Source organism: Nannobrachium achirus (assembly GCF_963921795.1).
Source record: "Nannobrachium achirus genome assembly, chromosome: 8".
Lineage (NCBI taxonomy): Eukaryota > Metazoa > Chordata > Actinopteri > Myctophiformes > Myctophidae > Nannobrachium > Nannobrachium achirus.
In genome coordinates this window covers 50,515,737-50,541,753 of record NC_137817.1, presented here as the reverse complement: position 1 = coordinate 50,541,753, position 26,017 = coordinate 50,515,737, and the positions used below count along the sequence as shown (strand labels likewise).

Below are 26,017 nucleotides of genomic sequence, written 5' to 3'. Positions count from 1 at the left end.
TCTTCAACGTTTTCTGACCAAGGACCCCTATTAGCTGAGAGAGAGATGAAGCAGGGACCCCCTCTACATATTGTATAAATGTGTGATGCAGATTCTCATCGATTTCATAGATAGATTCATAGACTTGTTTGACAGCACTGTCATCTGTCTATGTCGGATTCATGTTAATGCGTATTTTCAGACATTCAACCACTTAAAGTTATACCATGTAACTTTTTTTATAAAACAAATCTTAAAATTGTCCTAACTGTTACATCGCTAAAGTTTTAGAACACCCACTCCGTTATTTTCAGCTTCTGAAGCCTTCTCTTTATATGTTTTCTATGATCCTGACCGGGCCCCGGTTTTCGCGGAAATATTACGTCATCATACACTACCGGCCAATCACAGCGAGGGTTATACACTGCCGGCCAATCACAGCGCATCTTGAAGTGGGGTCGCTATCACAATAGGGCGGCCATATTTGTAGGCGCCCGTGTGTCTCTATACTCGGGTGAAGCATGGGTGAAGGAGTCCGTTTCTCCGGAATGCCTGAACGCACAGGAACCAGGGACCCCTCTAAAGATAGATCTCGGCGAGGTGGAGGCAGACGCGGGGGTGTGAGGCCCGGTCCGCGGCGAAAAACGGCCGAAAGATGCGGACGCGACCGCGGTTTGCTATAGAGCTACTGACCACTAGTTGAGCAACTTACACAGTATAGCTTTAAATCGTCGATAAACTTCACTATGTACTTGGTCTGCTCTTTTTTTACCTCTATACCAAACCTATTTGCAGAGAATAGCTGATCTACAAGCTCTCAACGCCTCGTAGATCTGCTATTTTTGGCTAAAGTTCTCGTTGGAATAGGGATGTGAGGGTTGAAGTTGTTGATTTACAAGGATTTGGCGGCCCCCTGTAGTAACTCTAAGGACCTCCTAGGGGTCCTGGACCCCCTGTTGAAGACCCCTGGTGTAAATGTTAACTTAGAATGTCGGATTCACTATCCACATTCTCCTGTGGGTGCCCAAAGAACCGCAGCGAGAGGCAAGGTCATCGTCCAATGGTTGGATTCCCTTGTAGGCCTATGTAGTCGGACACATTCAAAAGGGCGTCAGAGTCACTCTTTATTTCAGGTTTTATTGATTGATTGGATACTTTATTAGTTAGAAATGTAAAACAGCACGAGGTACAGTCAGACATTAAGGCTATAATGTCCTGGGGGCTTGTTTCCATTGCGGTCCTATTCAATTCATTATAACAGCCTTCAAAGCTGGTGTTCCCTCGAGCAATGCATCACCCCCTTCCCCTTAAAACCCGATTTCTCTGGGGTTGAAAACTCCAGACAAAGAGAACAAATTATGAAAAAAATAAAATAAAATAAAACCAAGTGTTCACAGCAGACTTACCCTGGGCAAAGACTGACTGGTCATCATTTTGACACGTCTGCAGTTTCGGGGGAAATACTCGCCGAGGCCAAACATTTTGATGTAAACCACAGCACTTCAAGCAACTTCTCAGCAGTGCACAATGCGTGTGCTCTATTCATGACAGGTAGACTTTGACACCAAGGTTTGTGGATTTCGTTTTTAGACTTTTGAAACTTTTTAATTGGTATCCGCTTCAAGTATCACGTTCAGTGTGAGATTTGGACCCTGCATGGTTTCTGCAGAGCTGGCATGAGTGGATCACTGACTGGCCAGGGGAGGAATATTGAGCTTATGAACCTCAGGCATTGCTACTTGTCAGCCTGGTGTCCTACACAACGTCTCGCACCGTTGTGTGAGTAGATCAGCTATTTTCACTATTTTAAATCATTTTTAAAATGATAAATACAAAGAGAACGGTTTTGGACATAGAAGGTTTCCACACGACAACAAAGATATGTACTAGTATAATTACACGGCTTAGTTTAATGCTTGATTCTGATTGGTCAATCACTGAATTCAGCTGTGTGTTATTTCTGGACAATCACCGCTGAGCCCTAGGGTGCGTTCAGACAGTTAAGTGTGTGTGTCTGTGTGTGTGTGTGTGTGTGTGTGTGTGTGTGTGTGTGTGTGTGTGTGTGTGTGTGTGTGTGTGTGTGTGTGTGTGCGTGTGCGTGTGTGTGTGTGTCCGTGCGTAGTTGTATTGATGTTGTGTCTGTGTAGCTGTGCTGTATTGATGTCGTGGAGTTGTGCAGTTGTGGTGCTTAGTCTCTCCCCCTGCTTTCCATCCTAATGAAGTAGAAAAGGTACAGATGAGCACATTTCCCACTTACCCTTTAGTGATGAAGAGCAATGAGCTCTAGCTGAAGCGTTCGGGGACGGTAACCGCCTTTGACATTTTGCATCGCTGGCGTATGTATGACAGGCAAAAACGAAAAAAAGGGCGAGCAAGTACACAAACAGTGAAGTCGCAACAATTATTTTAAAGACTCATCGTTCGTGTTTAAAAAGGGCAGGTTAAAAACAGAGTGTGCCTCTATCTGAATGACACACGCGAGAGTGGAGCACCGTGTGGGAGAGCTCCAGAGCAATGTAAGAGGCTCTAATGGCCCGCTCTCCTCTCCTCTCAGTCACGCCTCTCTGCTTGTCTAGACCTGCACCTGTTCAGGCACAGCTAGGGCAGCTACTAACGCCTACCGTATAGTCATCATATTGGAAGCAGCCCACGTTCTATTAATAGGATGGAGAAACAGCGCCCACCTGTATGTTAAGGACACCTTAATAGGTCTTGGTGCCTGTGTTGTTTTGTGTCCATACTGGTTCCCATTTATGCAGTGATTACACAACACACAGCTGGGGAGCTGCACACTAATGCAAGCACAGTTTACTGCTGTTGTTGGCCATAGAGTAGCTCCTCAGGTGTTGTGTGCCTTGATCAAAGGTACTGTAAGTAGAGTGAGTCTTAACACATTTCCTGCCAGGGGTTTATGAATTATGGTTACTAACTTCTGCCAAAGTCGGAGATCTCCTTCTTTGCGTTTTATTTAATCAGCGTATTATTATCGCTCTAGACTACCGTTATATCAAGCTACAGTTGCTAATAGTTGCTAGGAGACAAAACAACCCGTAAACAAAACATCCCTTCCCCATCCGGTTCCATTCAACCGACGAAGAAGAATCTGTGGCCGTGGGGACATCCGTGTCCATCAAAGAAATTGTTGATTTGTCTTGGTTTTAGTCATTACAGCTTAGTTTTTAATTAGTTTTCCTCAGTGAAAAAAAGGCAGTTGACGAACATCTTTCGTCATAGTTTTAGTCGACTAAATCAACACTGACATAGTCAGAACAGAATTTAAAAAAAAGTTTTCTGGAAGCTTTACTGGAGGAATCTTTCAACATCGGAGGTCTTCAGAGGATAACAGAAGACACAGAAATAATTGATGCGAGATAGCTTAGATAACTAGGACTGTAGACGTCTTCTCACAATGTCCTCTTGCCATAGCGCAATTCTTCTGTTGCCTGGAAGAGGGCCATTAAATGATGCCTCATATGTGAGTGCAGCCCATATCCTGCTCTTGTTCTTACAAATTGTGCTATAATTAGAAGCACGTCGTTAACGCCGTCTGCAGAACCTCACAGCTACACAGACGCAGCAAGTATAATCGAGCCTTTAACACGTCTTTGTCGGGACCTATGCTGGAACACATCCTTGGTCTGGAGCGTTAATCGAGTGTGAGACGTAATTTTCAGTTTGACCCTCAGTAACCCTTTTAAAAGCTATTCTCTTGTGTTTGTCTTTGAAGCGACACATATTATAATGCAATGTTAGGTGCCGCGCTAAAAGCCTGTACAGTGTGACTCCGACATCTCATTATTCCGATTACGTGGCTACGTGTGCGGTTAAGGCAGGAACACACTGTATGATATGGAAGTGGTTGGGGCATCATCGGATCGTTAAAGTATTTCATACTATACAAGTGTTTTTCTTGAAATCGGCTGTCATAATATCATTGTGGTTTTCACTACACGATTGACCCCTGAGAAGGGATCACACATTCCATGACATTTCACAGAAAGTTGTTGACCGCTTTGGCTCTTTTTGGCCAATGGGAGGGGGTGATGTTGGGAGAATGGACATGGCAGCATGATGCTCAAGGATTGGTTGTTGAGAGGAATGTTTTGGTGTGTGCGCTCACTCAGTGTGCGGCTGGAAGTTTGTGTGAAACTCAGTGAATAAAGTTCTCTGCCAGAGGTCAAGTAATGCAGTATTGATACTTTTACTTAATTACAAAATTGTAGTGCTTTTTTCTCCACTGAGAACGGAGAGACAGAGAGCGCTCTATGAGTATGATCACAGCAGCTGCAGCCCATGTCCATGATGATCAAGCGTAATTTATTCTCCCAAGCAGTCACCGGGCACATCCGCAACGCGATGTGAGCTTGTAGGCTACTGTATGACTGAAGTGTGTACAGTCAGCTGTTCTCAGCGCGCAATGCCGTTGCGGCCAGGTGACGTCTCACCAGCCAACACAGAAGAGGGACTACGAATGAACTGAAACCCGCACTGAGCGCACCCCAAAACAACACATTTGGGGAATTGATTACATGATACATATTAGGCTCCTAGGCATGAAGTATATAATTTGAAAAATACCCAGCATAGCATTTGGGAAGGCGTAGCCTTCCCTAGCCTTCATTACATGCCGCCTATGTATACTACATTTCTATTGTATTGACTATACAGTATTGTACTGTTCTCCATTATTGTCTAATAAAATATTAAATCAATCACACACACACACACACACACACACACACACACACACACACACACACACACACACACACACACACACAGACACACACACACACACACACACACACACACACACACACACACACTATATGTCAAGAAAATATTAGACTATTAGCCAAATTTGACAGTTTTATGTGCAAACCTACTTAGTGTAGCATACAGGAGTAGAGGCCATCAAGCCTCATAGACCTGTTCTCCTCATCAGTACATCGGAGGCATAATGGGGTTCAGGTCTAACAGTACTTGGGCTGGATTGGCTATAGATGGCTTTATACCAAATTGAAAAGTCTGATATTCTAAACTAAAGTCAGGATGTTAAATTGCCGTGACGTTATCGCTGCATCGATGTCTGGGACCGGCGCCATTTCCCCAAATGAGCTCTAGTCATGGCTGACTTTTAGTTCTCAGTTCTACAGGCAACGCTATTATCGACACACACAAAAAAACCTGCACCAGAAATGGACAGTGGAGTTATGTATCCAGAACTATCTTGGCCCTTGGCGTTGAGGGGTGGGGTGGGGGGGGGGGGAGGTGGTAGTGGGGATAGAAAATGTCCTCCCTGATTATAGCCATGATTGATTTCATTTCTAAACCCTCAGTGCCCTTACAACCTCCCCTGTCTGTGTAAACGCCATCACCCTCCATTTTCTTGGGCGACGCGCAGCATTTATCTCCTCGCGCCCAGTCATGCCATAGCAGCCGCAGCTCTCCCAACAGCCCGCTACGTTAAAGTGATGGATGTTAACGCGCCTTCTCTCCTTCTCTGCATGTCACTGCTGAAGCCATTACAGCTAATAGCTTGAAACCAAATAGCTCAGCAAAGGACCAAGGCTAAGGCTATGTCAGCGCGTAGGAAAAAAAGCGTGGCTGATGGATCGCTTAGGCACATTAAAAGGGATACTGTCGTGAGTTCTAAAACTCCATTTGGGCTGGATGGCTTTTTCAATGTCATGTCTTTTTAGAGAAGCAATTGTTCGAAGATTATGTTCCTACCGCAACAATGCTTCCATGTTGTAAAGTGTGTCTGGTTTGCCTTCATTGGTTGATTTGACAACCCTTGTCATAATAGACCTTTTGTCAGCCTTCTGATTGGTCCCTGAGACTCCCTGACTGGCCAACCAGAAAAAACATTCACTTTTTGCTATTGGGGGTGGAGTTTGTGCAGTGGAGAATGTTGCTTCAGCCTTTCAAAAACTGTCCGCAGTGCGGAGCACGGCAATCGCCTGGTACGGCCGCGGCAGTAGGGGGCGATCTCGCTCATCATAATGAATAAGCTTCAACAAACTAGTTCACATGGACCTTATCAATGGTCTAACTAGTTACGATTGGGTACATATATTTTAAATGGGCAGAATTACGTGTATGTGAGGAGAACAGATTATAGTTCTCCTCTTCCTACCCAAGATTCAATGCGCTTTCTATTGCTATTTCTATTCTCTCTCTGATCCAGAGGATTAAACTAATTAAAACATATATTTTCGGGGGGAAACTACTGTTTTGCTATGTAATTACTGTACCCTTTTCTTCCCTTTTTATTCATATCACGTAGATGTGTTTTTTTGGGTACTTTATATAGCTGTAATGAGGCTATGAACAAAAAAAAATCCCATCCACTTCCACTATAAAAGAATCTGCAATAGTGATTCTGTCCCACTGGGATTAAACACATTAAAACATATATTTTCGGGGAAACCCCCTGTTTTGCAATGTAACTACTGTACCTTTGTCTTCCCTTTTTATTAATATCACCTAGATGTTTTTCCTTTGGTACTTTATATAGCTGTAATGAGGCTATGAAAACATAAAAAAATCCCATTCACTGCCACTATAAAAACAATCTGCCCAGGGAAAATGTCCCATCATAGTAACAGGGCAGAATGGGGCGGGATTTGCAAACTAGTCTATTGCAGTGGATCCCTGAGTTACACCAACTTTGTCATTGTGTGAAACCCGGCCTTTTGTTATTGGTAAATTAATTATGAAGATCACAATTCCTATTTGGTCAAAGGAGAAATCGACCGGGGACTGCCCCATAGGTCGAACTCCCGTTGGGTCGAACAGCGTCGGCAGGTTAGATAATCACCCGCGAGCGTCGGCAGGTTAGATAATCAACCGCTTCACGGTTACTGAGGTTAGGTTTAGGGTTAGGGTTAGAGTTAGGCATAGTTTTACTGAGGTTAGAAATGGGTTTGGGTTAGAGTTTGGTGGTTTGGTCCAAAGGGTGTTCGACCTAATGACGTTACCAAATCGACCATTATGACGACCCACAAGGTGATATGCGTGTTGTTTCATCACATATGCCTTGATTTTGTGGATGTAACCTGTATAACACTGAAAACATGAGGGACTTAAACTTGAACTTTAATGCATTCATTTCACAAAGCGTATTGCCATACAGCACCCGATGAAGCTGAGAATGTAAAACGCATCACACAATAAAATACATTAGCGTTGAAGTTGAAGTCCATCATGTTTTCATGAAGGAGTGTGCGGCTCCTTTCTGAAGAAGCAATGGAAGGTCACGCTATTTTATATTTATATGGTATAATCAGTATACACACACACACACGCATGCACGCACACACGCACGCACGCACACACACACGCACACGCACACACACACACACACACACACACACACACACACACACACACACACACACACACACACACACACCTGGAATTGAGGCTATAAATAGCAGTCCATCTGGTGAAAATAGCGTGTCACGGAGAAAGAGGGCGAGAGAGGGAACGGGGGACATCTATTCATGTCATCTATTGTTGGGTGACATGAGAGGGGTGTGTGTGTGTGTGTGTGTGTGTGTGTGTGTGTGTGTGTGTGTGTGTGTGTGTGTGTGTGTGTGTGTGTGTGTGTGTGTGTGTGTGTGTGTGCGTGTGTGCGTGCGTGCGTGCGTGCGTGCGTGCGTGCGTGCGTGCGCGCGTGCGTGTGTGCAAGGACGGTTGATGTATGAAGCTGTTTAGCGCGGTTGAGGAGGGTTCCCACTTTCAGCGCCCTCCCTTTGATGTGCAACCATGAAAGCACATCATCTGTAACCTGCACTAGTGGGAGAAATATGTGAAAAAGGTGTTCACTTCCGGCAGAAAGCGTGAAAATTTGCACCTAGGGGTATTTTTGTGCGCTGAATTCAAAAATTGACGGTCCCAAGCACTTTTCTCAAATTCACTTTTCTCTCATTCACTTACCATAGGGTTATAGGTTAGGAAAAAAAGACCCCCCAAAAATCTTCTTTAGGTAGCATGTGAGGGGTCTATCTAGGGGGTTTTCATGATTCTGAATCCATTCCAAGCATTTGTTTTGCACAAAAAACATTCCTTGGGGAAGAAATGGACCCCACAAACTATGGTTTAGTGATGAGTCATCACTTTTCAAAGTTTTGTTGTGTCCATTTCTCGGAAAGGAATGTTTTCCGTGCAAAACAAATGCTTGCAATGGATTCAGAATCCCGAAAAACACCTAGTTTGACCCCTCACATGCTACTTGAAGAAGATTTTTTGGGGGGTCTTTTTTCCCTAGTATGGTAAGTGAATGAGAGCCACCAGATCCCATGGGAAAAGTGCTTGGGACCGTCAATTTTTGAATTCAGCGCACAAAAATACCCCTAGGTGCAAATTTTCACGCTTTCTGCCGGAAGTGAACACATTTGCCTTTTTTTGTTACATATTTCTCCCACTACACCACGATGGTCCAGATGAAAGACAACAACAGAGACAGAGATAGGTGTTATTTTAGGTTCTGTACAAAGGGAAGTGAACACAAAACATTGAAATATTGCTGTATTGGTGTATCCCAACCCAAAACCTTTTCCTACTAGTTGGGATAAAAAATGCACATTTCGTATAGTTTACGAAATGTACGTATAGTCGTAAGATGGTTTTCTGTAAGTTGCAATCTACGGTAACAAAGCTCTGTTTACTTTTACACATTTCTTTATTCCCGCTCAATTGTACATCAGGCACGTGCACACATAGACATAAAAGGGGGCTTGAGTCCCTGCCCTTTTACCCGTCTGTAAAAAAGTGCCCTCTCCAGACCATGAATGCAGTTTTTACTATGGTGAAAGTGCATGGCATGCAAATGCCCCATTTCCATGCCATGCCTGAAGGCAGCATTCAAGAGAATTGGACAAGGCAATTCTCTTGAATGCTGCTTTCAGGTAGGGCATGGAAAGAGGGCATTTGCATTTCTTTCACCATTGTAAAAACGGCATTCATGGTTTGGAGAGGGCACTTTTTTTACAGAAAGAGCAGGGGCTCAAGCCCCCTTTGATGTCTATGTGTGCACGTGCCTGATAAAGACGACAGGGAGGCTGATGGGATCAGAGCAGACACAGGAGAGAAGGAGATGGAAATGGAAATGGACAGATTCAAGGATGCAGGAGGTGGAACATCTCAAAGGCAGACGCGATCTCTGTCTGCCTGGGAGTGTCATTTAATGCAGGCTATTATACAGTATAGGTCAGAATGAGACGTCGCATCACTTGAACCGGTGTCTAGCTGTCTTTCACTGTAAAGTCTCTGCTTGTCTGGCTAATGTGCTGCGCGGGTGTTTGTGTGTGTTTGTGTGTGTCCAAATGTCTGTTTGTGTGTACTGTATACGTATACTGTATGTCTGTTTGTGCTGTGCGTGCGTGCGTGCGTGTGTGCGTGCATGCGTGCGTGCGTGCGTGCGTGCGTGCGTGCGTGCGTGCGTGCGTGCGTGTATGTGTGTGTGTGTGTGTGGTATATTAGGGTGTCTTACTAATCACTGTCCTACATGCTCCCAGTGGAGAGATTAGAGGGAAGATAGAGGACTAGAGAGAGACAGACAGAGAGAGGGGGAGAGACAGACAGACAGACAGAGAGATAAGGGGGTCAAATCCTTAGCAAATTAATTAAAAGTTGTTTGCTCTCCCCAGGGGAAGATATAGACAGAGATGGAGCGAAGAGACGCGATTTTCTTTAGAATCAATTAAAGTCTTGCAGGACGAGGTGCGTGCGTGGCGTGCGTGTGTGGCGTGCGTGTGTGGCGTGCGTGTGTGCGTGCCAGAGATAAAGGGATGGGCGAGTGAGGAGCGGTCATATCATATTCTGCTGAGAAGAGGACCAGTCAGCGTTTGTTCCCTCTCTATAGCTCTTTCTGTCTCCGTCTGTGTCTCTTTTTCTCTTCTCAGCATCTCTTTTTTATTCACCTATACTCCACCCCAAACCCACTTAAATGTCCACGTATGTTGCTCTCCCCCCCCCCCCCCAACGGGCAGGGTGGCAAGCCATCGTGATTTACACAAATCAGGGACGTGCAGAGAATTTTAGCGAGGCAGGGGCTGAAATTTCTGAAAGGGCCTTTTGTTGAAAATATTGAAAATAGCCGACGTCCAAGCTTGGAGGTCGGCTATTTTCGGCACTTGATACCACACTGAACTAAGCATAATCAAGTGAATACTGGAGATGTGGCGTAACGGCATGGATTTCTACACAGAGAGGGCAATTATTTCAACATAAGATGCTGCATTCAAGTTCAGGAGGGGCATTTGCATTTCTTTCACCATAGTAAAAACTTCATTCATGGCCTGGAGAGGGCACTTTTTAAAGACGGATAAGAGGGCAGGGGCTCAAGCCCACCTTTATGTGTGCACGTGCCTGACACAAATAGATGAATTAGCTACAATACAATATGTGCATTGTGTGAATGCTGCGTGCATAATATAATTCCTCATTAGTGCATCATCCATTCATCCACTTCATAGCGTTGCTCACCGGCTGATCTGCTGAGCTAGCCTTTTAGTGTCTCCCCTTGACCTCCCAATTACCACATTTTACACTGGTGGAGCCGCCCCCGCCCACAGGCAGCCCCTATTCATACGTTAGTGTATAGGTGTTTTTGAGGTAGCGGAGTGCTATCTACATGTAGTGGAGCACCCTCTAGCGGAGGTATCTATCTATCTGGTCCATAGCGTTAGTGGAGTTCTCCCTAACGCTATGTTCCTCTACCTCCGTATTCCTTGGCAAAACCGGAAAACACCGCCGTCTGGTCCGAAAATAACAAAAACTGTTTCGCCCCTCATCAAACCAAAGGTATCAGTGGACAGTTGAAAGCGTACTCTACTTAGTGGACGCGGTCTGAGCCCCCCACCACACGATTAAAATACATTTCTATGGCAAAATGAAAAATATTCTACCGGATGGAGACTCCATTTCTTCTAGTTTTTCCACTATTTGTCATCGCCATCATTGTGCCAGCTCACTACTGCCAGAGGTCAGGTCAGAGGACCGAAATGCATCGGACCGAAATGCATCGGACCGAAATGCATCGCATTAACACTTTGAGTGCCAGGGCGTCATATGACGTCAGACACGCACTTGGCAATGATGCCAGAAAATAATATTGGCGTCATATGACGCCAGATGCTTTTTTTTCATATTACAGTAGTACAGTGTTGGATCTATGCGGTAACCAAGATACAGCCCTTTTGGACGATGGGACGGTCGTCATGCATGACAATTCAGTGGCGTCAGTTCAGAACAAGCTAAGGTATGGCAACATGACTGGTGTCTGGTGAAGACACCAGTCATGTTGCCATACCTTAGCAACAGGCACGATGAAAAGTACATTTTTATTATTTCCCCCTGTCAAGGTATGGCAGCTGCATACCCCTGCCATACCCAATTGACGCCCCTGCATGACATCACACGCTTATGTGACCAAATTCAAGCATGCTGGTTGGCCGGTTCCCCCCAGAAACAAGGGTCTCAAAGAATTCAGTGACTTTTACCCTAACCGGACACACAGCAATCAGAGGGAGAGAGAGATATATTGAGAGAATGAGCTAGAATTAGTTATAAAATCATTAGATGTAGTATTATTTAGAGAGATAGAGATAGAGAGAGAGATCGGAAGGTTTTACCTAGGAGGAGTGGGGGAAGGGAAGGGCTAGTTTCTTTGTAGGTTGGGTGCGTCCATTTTGTAAAAAAAGAAAACGCCGTCCCAGTTACCGGACCGTTGCTCCGCTGATCAGAGAGCAAGTCATGGCCGCACATGGAGACCAAGCAGGCAGCCGAACCATGCCCCGTGGCCGTGGACACCAAGCCCGCAGCCCAGCGCCGCCACCGACCATAATCAAAACCCGAAGCACCAGTTGGACTTTCGTTTGTTGCTGCGCGGCTGCGTTTGGGACTTGACTGAGGCGACGCGTGAGGATGAACGGTGATGCCGTTGAACGCTGATGCCGGCGATTTGAAGAGAATTCTGTGTTTTTGCTGCTGTGTCGGGGGAGCCAAGGAACGTCGCCAGCCATCCACAGTGGACGGAGGAGCTACGGCGGTGATCCGGACCGGAGGCAGGCTGTTTGGAGCAGTGTATGTCACTGTCGGAATGGAGATATGTCTGAATGGAAACATGTTCCCCTCTCCCCCTGCCCTGAAGGAAGCACTGCTGAGGTGTGCTGCGATCAGCGAACCGGGTAAGCATTATAAAGCTATGCTTTTTACGTTTCAATATGTTCTATACGTCTGTCTGTCTTTCCCTCCACACCTCGCCCGACTTGGGACACCCTCACAGGCACGGCGCCGCCAGGCGCCGGCCTCTATACCTCCGTGATGGAGGAACAATAAAATATGAACGGCGTCTGCCCTCGTGAACCTTTCAAAGTAGCGTATTTGATAGGGATTATGTACTATAGCGTCTGCCCTGGCCAAACGAATAGTAGCTGATCGTATGCCCTCAAAAAAAGTCTAGAACACACCACTGTATGATATGCATAAAGTGTGTTCCTGTGGAAATGAGCCATGAATCTGTAGGTCTACTCTAATGCAAGCTTGTAATACATTCTTCAATCAATCAATAACCGATGTCAATAAGCCTGACCTGCTATTGTTTTTTTTCCACGTAGGGTGCATTTGGTAATATACAATTCAATTCAAAGGAGCGTTATTGGCATGAGAAAACATACGTTTACATTGCCAAAGCAAGTATCACAAATAAAATAAAAAAAAACAGTTGAAAATATACAGTTGGAGGGGGTACAGCATTGTTCAAACAGAGCTATGTCGCATTGTCATTTTATATATATACAGGGTACAAATAGCAGCATTATTTTCCTCATAGTACATAAAGGTATCAGCTCTGTTTCATACTGTATGTGCAGTAGGTCTAGATGTCAATCCATGGTTTGTAGTAGGTGTATGAAGTTCCTCCAACTTCTTCCAGTAAGAATACATTTCTTTATAGTTTAGTTTTTTATTGTGTGTGTATACCTAGATAGATAGTTTAGTAATACAATCAGTGTGTGTGTGTGTGTGTGTGTGTGTGTGTGTGTGTGTGTGTGTGTGTGTGTGTGTGACATAATAATCTATCAAATCGATCTCAAATCTGTATCAAATTTGTATCAAAGCAGAGCCTATAGAATTCAGTGGCCACGTATATATACATACATTTGAAATTATTTAGACTAGTGAAAACAGCCGATCTACAAGCACACAACGCCTCGCTTGTAGATCTGCTGTTTTCACTACTTTTGTGCGACAGCCTTTGCTAAAGAACATACAAATTATACAGAAGCACGTTCATTTAGTATTTTGTATTTATTTCTATCATATACAGGGCCCGTGGAGTCTGACTGGATGGAGGAAGGATGGGAGCCCGATCTGCAACCAGACCAATGACAACGCAGAGGACAGTATGATGGCGGAGATAGCGAGAGCGGAGGAGTCAGGCATAGGTCATACACACTGTAGGTTCGCTGCCTGGACCAATGTCACTCTAACTTTCTGGGACTTCTCTTCCTCACAGCTATCGTTCACAAGCCGGAGATTGCCATGCAGTGGTCAAAAAAACATTGCCATGCCGTACTTTCCCAGAACAATGGCAAGGAACAGGTACCAGGCCATTTTGAGGCACCTGAGGTACACACACACGCACGCGCACACACACACACACACACACACACACACACACACACACACACACACACACACACACACACACACACACACACACACACACACACGGTGAACAGTACCATCTTTGACCTTGATTTGTGGTGCCTTTGACTCCTGAATGTTGGCTTGTTGAATGCCTTTTTTTGACTTTTATATTATTTTATTTATTCTTTACTTGCTGCACATTTATTTTATTTTACTTTTATCCAGTTATATTTTATTTTTGTGAAGTCATATTTGTGATTTTTTTTTTGGAAATATTTGTAAATATTGTTGAACATAAATATGTTCATGCTGGATGTGTGAGGTACTCACCAGGGTTAGGGTTCGATGTTGCCATAAAATAAAAGGTTGACATCGCTTTTCTGACTTTTTGTCTTCCTGACCTTCTAGACCAGGTAAAAACACAGTGAATTCACAGTGCATAGTTCTATCAAAATGTAAGGCAATTTCTACCTTCTGAGTCATTTCATACTTTTTCACTTTGCCCCCTTGAAACTAGACGATGGTACAATATTTTTTTAACTTTTTTTGCACATAATGAAAGTAGGCATGTCATTCTTTCTGTCAAGGGTACTTGTGTTCCGTTACCATTTACCAATTTGTTGCTATGGCTTCCTAAAGTTTTTTTTCTTTGAACTCAAATATCTCAGAATCTAGATTTCTGAGGTTATTGACTGGTTTGCGCAGTGCGCACTCTCGAGCACCTATCTCCAAAACCGCTCACCGAAATCACTCCAAAATTTTTTTGGTAAAAAAAAAAATCCTCTTTTACCAAACCTCCCATTTTTGTTCCGATGTGAATATCGGATCATTTCCAATTTATTCCCTGGAATTGGGGCAGAAATGAATGGGACCTAATGGTGGCACTGGTAAGGGACGGGGGGCAGGGGGGGCTGGCACTCAAAGTGTTAACAGAGCATTAGTCTCGTTGGGTGTTATTCAGCCCTGCGACATTGGAAACAGTCTTCAACCAGGAAAAGTGTCTCCGTCAGGTGGATTATTTTTCATTTCAAATGTATTTTAATCGTGTGGTGGGGGGCTCAGACTGTGGACTAACGCTATGGACCAGATCTATCTATCTGTATTTCTGTCTGTCTGTCTATGCGTTCATGCGTACGTGTGTGCGATACTATTATATTATGTACACCATAACACACACACACACCGTCACACACACACACACACACACGCTAACACACAGTCACACACGCACGCACACACTTGTTGTGTTATGCAATAACTGTATACTGACCCTGCTGTCAAGAATAATGACCACACTCCCTTCATCTCTCTCTCTCTCTCTCTCTCTCTCTCTCTCTCCATCCGTCCATCTCTCTGACCATCAGCCTTTAATTGCTCTCCTCTCCTCTCCTCTCCTCTCCTCTCCTCTCCTCTCCTCTCCTCGCCAGCCTGCTTTGTGTTGCTCCCCTCTTAGCCTTGTCCTCCGTAATTTTATCTTCCTGTCTCTTCTTTGAAGAAGTTCTTTCCTGTTCCTCCACTGCAGGGGATCCTCAACCTGTGGACCGGGGCCCTCTGCTGGGCCACGAGGGTATCACAAGTGGGACTCAAACAATTGGCAATATACTAAGATATACAAACATAAATATATACATAAATTCTTTTTTTTATTTTTTTCGTCCTTTTTTCATTTTTCCTGACCTCAATTACACCAAAAACAAACGGAACTTTCAACATTCAGTGGTTTCTAGTTTTTTGAATAATTAGGCTCAGAAAAGTTAGTTCATTGGCCTCCCGATGAACACATCATCGTCGCAGGGGAGGGTGTATCACCTTTGCTGTTACTTTACACTGTGTTTGTATTGTTCCATTCACCATTTACCCGTTGCTTTCCATTGAGTTTTCAATTTTAAGTAACTATTTAATATAGACTAGCCGAGTACTATTAACGGTTAACACATCTCCAGAACAGAACTGCTGGCCTATTCTTTAGATTCAAAATTCTTTCCTCTCAAATATTAGTAAAAATAAAAAATAAAAAAAATAAAAAATAAAACAAATAACATTAGCATTATAAATCCATCTATATACTGTAGTAGTATGATGAAGATTGGAGTGAACTGACAAATGTCAGCTTCCTATAAAATAAAATAAATGTATTAACCGTAAAGGTAATTTTAATGAGCTACTCCAGAATTAGTCATTCTGACAATAGCCAAGTCTAACTTAAAAAGCAGTGCATTTTAATAATTCAGAAAGCTGAATTATTAACACAGATCATACATGTACCGACTGTAAGTGAGCGCCGAGGACGCAGGGTCAAATGTCCACATCTCTCCCGCCCTTGGTCTCCTTTCTCTCTACACTGAACTACATTATATCTGAAATATAGCTTAAATAAATATTTTAAAATTCATATAATAATTCCGCACCCTGTTCACCCCTGGACATAATATTGGAAAGGAAAAGATATACAGTATTTTGCCCTTTTTTTCCGAGACGAGCCTGGATGCCATTCATATACCTGACATTTTCTCTTGGTTCAGAGGAAGGACTTTTTCAATAATGCATCAGTGAATGAGTTACCGCCTGCAGGCATCACATACCTACAGTATAGAATCTGGACTTGTAATAATCAATATGAAACGCAAGCCAAGCGTTATGCAGCATTTTCTCTCACGTCTTACTTCAGCATTCATACTCTCTGTCTCCTACACTGTCTCCCTCTCAGCTTTCCTACTGTCTGTCTCTCGTACACTGTCTCCCTCTCAGCTTTCCTACTGTCTGTCTCTCCTACACCGTCTCCCTCTTAGCTTCCCTACTGTATGTCTCTCCTACACTGTCTCCCTCTCAGCTTTCCTACTGTCTGTCTCTCCTACACTGTCTCCCTCTCAGCTTTCCTACTGTCTGTCTCTCCTACACTGTCTCCCTCTCAGCTCGCATCTAAAGGCTCGCAAGGTGTGCTTATGTACTTGTTACAAGTGTTCCGTTCTGAATACTTGGCACACAGGCACACAAGTATTTCTACGTTGTGGTATTTCTTCTTTCAGGTCACACCGCACTTTAAAGGACAACTTTGTTTTTTTACAACAAGGGTTCATATTATAAATTGTAATTAGAGAAAAGAAAAAGTGAGTGTTAAAATGTTTGCATTTGCTTCGTTCTATTGTTTTATCGCGTTTACCGTGCTAAAATTGGCTAAATATGTATTATTAGACACAATAAGCCAGCAGTTTCTTTATTGCTATTTACAGTAACACTTCTAGCCCCCATAAGTCACATCCAACCATGAAAGGTTGCGTTGTATCTTGGGAATGGGCTTATTCTGTGTAAAATGACATATTTAGCCACTTGTATGCATGCCCCCAACCACTGAAATAAGAATCTCTAAAACAATAGAAAGAAGTAAATGAAAGCATTTTAACACTCATCTTTTATGTTCTTTAATTCAATCTAAAATATGAACCCTTGTTGTAAAAAACTAAAGTTGTCCTTTAATCCTACCTATGAGGGCAGATTCTGCCAATTCATTTCAATGAGAATGGAGCGGTTTGGTGCCATTTGTGAATTTCTGCACACACACACACACACACACACACACACACACACACACACACACACACACACACACACACACAAAATAAATAATAATAAAACGCTCCATTCCTTATTTTTTTTTCTTACATTTTTATCCCACGATTTAGAAACCCATTTCTCACCCGGTGTCAATTATCTAATGTAATCCTGGCCGCTACACTCCCTCTGGCAACCTGTGGAGACAACGGACTGACCTCATGCTTCCGTCTATGCATGAGGAGTCCAAGTCACTTCTTTTCACCTGACGGGGGAGTTTCCCCGGTTGGACGTAGCACGTGGAAGGAACAGGTTATTCCAACCAGTTCCTATTCCCCTCCATCGGGTGCCCCCTGTTGGCCAGGGGGTGGCAGTATAGATACCAGGATTACTGCATGTTCTTTGTGAGGGTACCTACCCTAGGAGACACAGGGAGAAAATGCAAACTCCACACAGAAAGGCCCTTTTGCCAACCCCGCCTAGGGTATGCACTGATGAATAAAAGTGCGGTGTGATGACCATGCCCTTACTTGAGTAACACATCAAGAGTACTTTTTTTTTCCCACCGCTGAAACTTGCACTGCTGTTCCACAATGTGCAGAGCATACTGTATAAGAGCATCTGTTGCCCAGGGTAATGGTAATATGAAATATGATCTTCTGCACGCTGTAACCTTGACTTGGCTCGGAGCAGCAGAGCTGGCCATCCAACGTCTTGTTATTTACATCTCACGGTCACAAGGTCTCTCCTCATCACAGTATATGCAGCTGTGCTGTACTTCATCCTGCCAAGGGAAAACATACTGTAGATGGACTCATGAGAGTTGTAATACCAATATATGGATCAGTCAATGTTGGACCTGAATATTTCAACACATAAACTTCTGTGAATGCTTGTATCTATTTTTTTTTTTTTAAGGATCACTTCACTCATTTTCAACATCAGGGTTCATCAGCAGGTTGGCTTGTGGTGGACATTATCATAAAAAATATTTTTTTGCCATGGACATACAAAATGGGTGGACAATAATATTAACAGAAACACATAAAGAGCTAGCCCTAAATGACCATAACAGGTCTGTAACTCTGAGAGTGTTCAAATGGATCCAAATGGACATTAATAATTACGGGCCCATTTGCATCCAAGGAGCCTCATTCTTCCTCCTGTGTGCAAGCCCCTTTCTTTTTGTTTATGAACTCTATGGGAAAGACGACCGTTCTGTCTGACAGCAGGTAGCGATGGAACAGCTGTGTGGTGTGAACCCGCGTTGACCTCTGGCGTTGGACTCTGTCAGGTGATTGGTCCGCGGGGTTTCCACTGTGTGACACAGAGAGTTCCCAAAATGTCAGTCGCATAGGGCTGTCACAATTACTACATAATCGTCTAATCACAATTATTTGAGGTAATCGCGATTATTTTGCATAATCATCATAATCGTTTCCATGTTTAGAAATGTTAATATAGTTTCAAACACTTTTAAAAAGTAGTGGAAATAGCAGATCTACAAGCTCACAACGCGTCGCGGTGCGACGCGTTGTGAGAGTGTAGATCGGCTATTTCCACTATCAATGTTATTTTTTAAGTATAAAGTTGTAAAATATGCCTGTCATTTCTTTGTATATTTAGGTTATGTGTCATATCTACCATGTGCAACTGCAAAGCCTACAAGCCAAACAAAAATGTAATTGTCAACGAAAAAACACAATTAAATCGTTAATCGCAATTATTTGAGCGACAATTAATCGTCATGTAAAATGTCATATCGTGACAGCCCTACAGTCGCACCCCAGACCTCTGCCTCAGTACAGTGGTCACTAGCATGGATGCTACGGAATCCTTGTTGTTGGGCAGAAACCTTCTACTGGATCTCCATATTTCAACTTTGTATGTTTTTTGGGTTTTTTTGTAAATAAATGCACTGATGAAGTAGGGCATTGCGTGACACTCTTGTATGATGAATCATCAAGCAGTTCTACAAGCTCTACAATGCTTGAAGATCTGCTATTTTCACTATTTATAAAAATATAATAAAAATTAAGGTTTTGGATGTAACAGGTTTTCAGCCAATAGCGACACAAGCATACACACACATGCACTCGAGTCACGCACATGCACCCACACACACCCACACACCCACACACACACACGCTGACAAGACCTTCTTTCATAATCTCAGTCCGTGACTCTTCACCTATGCCCAGTTGTCACGACAACCGAGTTGATAAGTAGGACTCGCCTGTCCCGGTGCTGCCTGAGAGCTGAATTATACATGACACGCACACACGCACACACACACACACACACACACACACACACACACACACACACACACACACACACACACACACACACACACACACACACACACACACACACACGCACACACACACATACACACACTAACACACAGAGATGCATTGACGGATCGGAACACAATCAACTTTGTGCACACACAGGCATCCGTGACACACATGCACACTGTTGTCACACCGCGCATGTACACACAAGTGCATTTTTGGCCATGCACGTCACACACATCACACGTACGAGTAGCATCAGACACGTGTATCTTTCGGACTGTCTCTCATTCACCATTCTCTCTCAGGTGTAGGTTGATTTACTCACTGTCCCTGCGTGTTACAGTGGACTGCACACCATCTGTGTGCGTGCATGCGTGTGTGTGTGTGTGTGTGTGTGTGTGTGTGTGTGTGCGCGTGTGTGTGTGTGTGTGTGTGTGTGTGTGTGTGTGTGTGTGTGTGCGTGTGTGTGTGTGTGTGTGTGGACTGGGAGTGTGTGTGTGAGCTTATCACACTGATCCTCTGCTTCAAGTATCAATGTCACTACAGCATCTCTCTCTGCCTCTGCCCCCCCTCTTACTTCATTTATCTTTTTCTAATCATAATTATCTCCTCTCCTCTCCTCTCCTCTCCTCTCCTCTCCTCTCCTCTCCTCTCCTCTCCTCTCCTCTGTTACTTCTCTGGCACATTACCAGTAGTGTGTCTCCGTCCTTCATGGTCTCTTTCACTTCCCTGTCGTCGCTGCTCCATCCATCTGCACCCTGGCCGTTTCTCCTCAAATCAGTCGGTCGGAATAGTAATTGAATTGTCTGCCGCCCAACCACAAGGGCACCGTGCGGCAAAAAGAAAAAAGAAAAGAAAAAGAACGTCTTGCAGTTCTCAAAATCTCTCCACGGCCCTTTGTGCAAATTACTTTTCTGCCTGTCTGCCCGCCCGCCCGCCGTGGTCGGGAGCAAACGCACGCCGCGACATGCAAGCTCTCTATTTCAGACGGCTTCATCTCCAGAAAACACGACGAGCCAGGAAAAAGCTCATTTCTCTGTACGAGTGCACAGGAGTGGAAACACGAGTAGCTAACAGCCTCACATCTGCCCTTTCACTGGAGGGCTTCAAGGACACGCTCCAACAGCTCTCCAGTCAGAAGTACTGGGGCGAGCGCCGCGCTTTAGTGTTGGATTGTGTTTTTATATAGTGTGGCGCAATGCACGGCAATGTGTTGCATTTTAATTGAAGTGAAGGTAGGCGTTTTTTTTTGTATGTGTGTGTGGCTCAGTGGTGGAAAATAATAAGTAAGCCTACATTTACTTATTTTTTTCTTTTTACATTTTTATCCCACGATTTTGTAACCCATTTTCACCCAGTGCCAATTGCCTATGTAATTCTGGGCTCTGCTCTTCCTCTACCGCGCTTGGGGAGACAACGGACTGACCTCATGCTTCCTTCTATGCATGAGGAGTCCAAGTTGCTTCTTTTCACCTGACAGTGGGGATTTCCCCGGTTTTGACGTAGCGCGTGGAAGGAACACGTTATTCCAACCAGTTCCTTTCCCCTCCATCAGGTGCACCGGCTGGCCAGGGGGAGGCAAGCCGACATTTACTTAAAGGGGGCGTGACACGGCCAAAACAGCTAATTATGGCTATCAAATTAGCCATTTTTTTTAATGATGTCATGTACCCCCATGTTAAATGACCCAATCAAATTAATTTATTGTAGTTACTGTACTGAAAGTAGTACTTTCTGTACAGTAACCAAAATAAATTAATTTGATTGGGCTAATATGGGGGGAGGGGCGGAGTCGATTATCCATATCATTATCTTTTGAAACTGCCCCAAAAAAAGCTGTCCGAGGTGTCTTTCCGACTTTCTAAACCAACTTTAAAACTATCAGTTCTAGGGGTAAAAATGATATAGCATTCGCTATAAAATCAATGGTTAGACCGATAAAAAAGTACATGTCTTCTTCAAAAAAGGTGTCAAAAAAGGTGTACGAGGGTCAACACGCTTCTCCCCGTCTATGCGACGGTTTTGTCGGCCATACCCTGCTGTCTCTTGCCCTAACCTGACTGGAGTACCCGGGACACCGGAGCAACCGTAGAACGAGGGACCAGTGATCTCCTCCTCCTCCTCCTCCTCCGCAGAGGAGGTCCGCGGCTCATACACTCTGTGTGTGTGTAGCCTGTGTGTGTGTGTGCTTTCGCGCGTGTGTGTGTGTGTGTGTGTGTACACACACAATAGCTCTCGCAAATAGCCGTGCGGTGCAGCGCTAGCCACGCTACACGCTAACAACAAGGTTGTGCGCGGCACCGCACAACGGACGAAGTATACATTGCGCGGCACCGCACGACGGACGAAGTATACATTCACTACTAACTGATACGGCCCCGCCTCCTTTTCAGACTGTTTGAAGAAACACCACGTGACCTACTGTATCATAATGTTAATTTCCGGCCGGTGTCGCCACTCCTTTAAGTAGGCTAATGTAGGCATACTTCCAGTAAGTACAATTTTGAGGTATTTGTACTTTACTTGAGTATATCCAAAGTCCAATAACCTACTTTTACTTCTACTCCACTACATATCGGATCCAAATAGCCTACAGTATTATACGTTTACTCCACTACATTTTTTGAAGACTTTAGTCACTAGTTATTTTGTAGATTGATTACAAAACATACATTAACCAATGTCAACCCTACACATTTCTGCAATTCCGCTATTTGAATATAGCAGATCTAAGCTCACAAGTCCTTCCCATGGTGTATTTCCTTCTGGTTTCTTTGCAATGATTTGTTCCCCTTTTTGTCTTTTCATCTCCATTGCTTCTCTCTCTACATTCTATCAATGGTTTTCTCCTTCCACATCTCTTCTCCTTCCCTCTCTGTCTGTCTACTTTCCATTGATTTCTTACTGCGCTCTCTCTCTCTCTCTCTCTCTCTCTCTCTCTCTCTCTCTCTCTCTCTCTCTCTCTCTCTCTCTCTCTCTCAAATATGTTTGCCTGTCCTTCTGTGTTTGTCCTTGTGAGTGTGTAATACAGTGTGAAGCTTGTAGCTGGTACTAGTATAGAGCCCTGAGGGACTCCACTCACCCACCTATAGGGTTTAACGTGGTCATGCGGTTCTCCAATGCATCTTGGGTGCATTTACAGCTGACTTTGATGATGTTTTAGTGCTAGCTAGCACTACCATTAGACCCCGCAAGCCTATTTTCTGATGTGGGAAGTGGTTCAATGGGCGGCAGTGGCTCATTGGTAGAGTGGCCGCTTGGCAGCCGGAAGGTTCCCAGTTCGATCCCGGGCTCACACAGAGTATGGCATATAGCATAGAATGGCTGGTCATGCCATTTCAAGTCAGCAGTGACTCAGGGGTAGAGCGGCCACTCCCGGGCTCCCCCAGAGTTAGTGTCAAAGTGTCCTTGAACAAGACTCTGAACCCCTAGTTGCTCCCGGTGAGCAGGTTGGTGCCTCGCATGGTTTCCTCCGCCATCGGTATATACATTTATGTGTGAATGGGTGAATTTAATGCACAATCTATGTAAAGCGCTTTGGATTTAAAAAAGCGCTATATAAATGCACCATTTTACTAAGTCATGTTATGTCATGTCTCATATTATCTTGTCTTGCGTCTCTTATATCTCTTTCGTCTCCATCTCTACCCCCCCTCCCCTCCGCCCCAATCCCCTGTCCAGGATGATCCCGGCCAATCACAAGTACTTCCTGCTGAGTGACCTGGCGTCGTCCCGGGACTATGAGCTGTGTGTGCTGGCTGTGTACGACGATGGGGTCACTGCGCTGACCGGGACCAAGCTGGTGGGCTGTGTGTCCTTCAGCACCGAGGCAGAGTACGGACGCTGTCACTCCATACGAGACCAGGTCAGTGTGTGTGTGTGTGTGTGTGTGTGTGTGTGTGTGTGTGTGTGTGTGTGTGTGTGTGTGTGTGTGTGTGTGTGTGTGTGTGTGGACAGGGAATTACTACTTTGTGGGGACCTCATGTCCCCACAAAGATAGTACAATCGGAGAAAAAAACCTTGTGGGGACACATTTTAGTGTCCCACAAGGTGTTTAGGGGTTAGGTTAAGGGTTAGGGTTAGGGTTAGGGTTAAAAATGAATGGAATGTCCCCACAAATATAGTAGACTATGTGTAATGTCCCCACAAAGTAGTAATTGCAAGGTATGTTCGCGACCGCGGTTTTACCGGTGAACCTGAGCGCAACAGTCGGGGAGTGGGAGTGTGGGGAACACACACCACTGATTATTGCCGATGATTGAGAGGTTATAATATAGCTTTATGTATTGAGAGGCATCTTGCTGATTTCGTAAGAGACTCATCGCCAATTGCAAGATATTTAAAAGTTATTTGGGGCCATGATGATAACCCCTTCTTCCCATTATTAGACTAAGGATTTATATTGTCTGTGTTATTGTTTACAACCACAATTATTCACGTCTGGCAAGATCGCGGTTCCACTAGTTTTATAGTAGGTTAGTGTAGGCTTTAGATTAGAAGCATTTTCAGAAGTTAATCTAATGTTTTCCATTTAATGATTTCCTTTATCCTCATCTAATCTTGCGCTAATGCACGCAACTGTTTTCGGCAGGTTTTAAGGCTTAGTAGGCTTTTCAGAAGTTAATTGAATGTTTTCCATTTAATGATTTCCTTTATCGTCATCTTGCGCTAATGCACGCAACTGTTTTCACCAGGTTTAAGGTCTTATTTAGTTGCTTCTCATAAGCTCGCGACCCTCCTTGCCCATCGGCCCCCACCGTTGCGCTTAGGTTCACCGGGAAAACCGCGGTCGCGGTATGTTCAGGTATATTCATAGCAATGCTGTCATCTTCAGAGAGAGAGAGAGAGAGAGAGAGTGCTGATCACTTACTCAATTGTCGGCAGCTGGTGGGTGAGTGAGGGGAGAGAATTCTTTAAAAAAATGACTCTTGACAGGAATGGGCTAGAGACTTACTTTTCCCTAAATGCTCAGAAATGTATGCTCTACAAGCCTGGGCCGGATTGAATCTTCTCAAGGCCCGCGGGCCGTATGTTTTACATCCCTGCTCTAGACCAAATATGGGGCGGCAGCCTGCGCACATTGGTGTTGTCAGGCATGCACAGCAACCGTTTGTGTTGTGAGTGAGGTCAGACCAGAGCTCTGCTCAGCATGTATAAGAGTTGAAGATATTTTTGAATTCCACTTCAATCCATTTGCAGAGAGAAGGAAATAAACAGAGTGCCTTAAATTGTCCATTATCCAACAGAACCTAAAACTCTGTCCCCATCACAGTCCATGTATAGATTTGATGATGAACCTCGATCCCCTCCAGGAAGAAGAAGAATCTTCCCAGACTAAGGTCTGCTGTTCCGATTGTACATACTTCAGATCTCAATCGAGCCATGATGACCTCTTTTGCCAAATGCCCATAAATGGACAGATCCCCTCAGAATCCTTCCATCAAATCACCGGAATTGTAACCATCCAGGAACAAGGAGACACAGACGAACCAAAATCTTATCATCAAAGGTTTACAAAGGCTTTAACTCAACCAGGAGAAGTAAAGACACATCGGCTGTCTTATACAGGGAAGAAAACTCACATCTGTAAACAGTGTGACAAGAGGTTTAGTCATTTAGGTCACATGAAGAGACATCAGCTTATCCACACTGGAGAAAAACCTTTCTATTGTAAACAGTGTGACAAGAGTTTCAGTCAGTTAAGTCACCTGAAGAGTCACCAGCATGTCCACACAGGAGAGAAACCTTTCTATTGTAAAGAGTGTGGAACGAGTTTCAGTCACTTAGGTAACCTGAAGAGCCACCAGCGTATCCACACAGGAAAACCTTTTCACTGTAAACACTGTGACAAGAGTTTTAAAGAGTTATGTAATCTCAAGACACACCAGCGTATCCACACTGGAGAAAAACCTTTCTATTGTAAAGAGTGTGGAAAGAGTTTTAGTCATTTAGGTCACATGAAGAGACACCAGCTTATCCACACTGGAGAAAAACCTTTCTATTGTAAACTGTGTGACAAAAGTTTCAGTCAGTTAAGTCACCTGAAGAGTCACCAGCGTGTCCACACTGGAGAAAAACCTTACTATTGTAAAGAGTGTGGAAAGAGTTTCAGTCGCTTAGGTAACCTGAAGAGCCACCAGCGTATCCACACAGGAAAACCTTTTCAATGTAAACACTGTGACAAGAGTTTTACAGAGTTATTTAATCTCAAGACACACCAGCGTATCCACACTAGAGAAAGACCTTTCTATTGTAAAGAGTGTGGAAAGAGTTTCAGTCGCTTAGGTAACCTGAAGAGCCACCAGCGTATCCACACAGGAAAACCTTTTCACTGTAAACACTGTGACAAGAGTTTTACAGAGTTATGTTATCTCAAGACACACCAGCGTATCCACACTGGAGAAAAACCTTTCTATTGTAAAGAGTGTGGAAAGAGCTTCAGTCAGTTAGGTAACCTGAAGATCCACCAGCGTATCCACACTGGTGAAAAACCTTACTTGTAAAGAGTGTGGAAAGAGTTTCAGTCACAC

At 44.2% G+C, this 26,017-nt stretch overlaps 1 protein-coding gene across 1 annotated transcript in view; it reads left to right on the top strand.

Moving 5' to 3' along the window:
• Positions 1 to 26,017, top strand: part of LOC308289692 (leucine-rich repeat and fibronectin type III domain-containing protein 1-like protein) — a gene marked incomplete at both ends in the record, with an annotated part of 77,361 nt that overhangs the window by 37,204 nt on the left and 14,140 nt on the right. Inside the window, one exon of the mRNA XM_080731435.1 lies at positions 23,169 to 23,352. Coding sequence (XP_080587561.1) covers positions 23,169 to 23,352 — 184 coding nt within the window. The remainder of the gene's footprint in view (positions 1 to 23,168; positions 23,353 to 26,017) is intronic.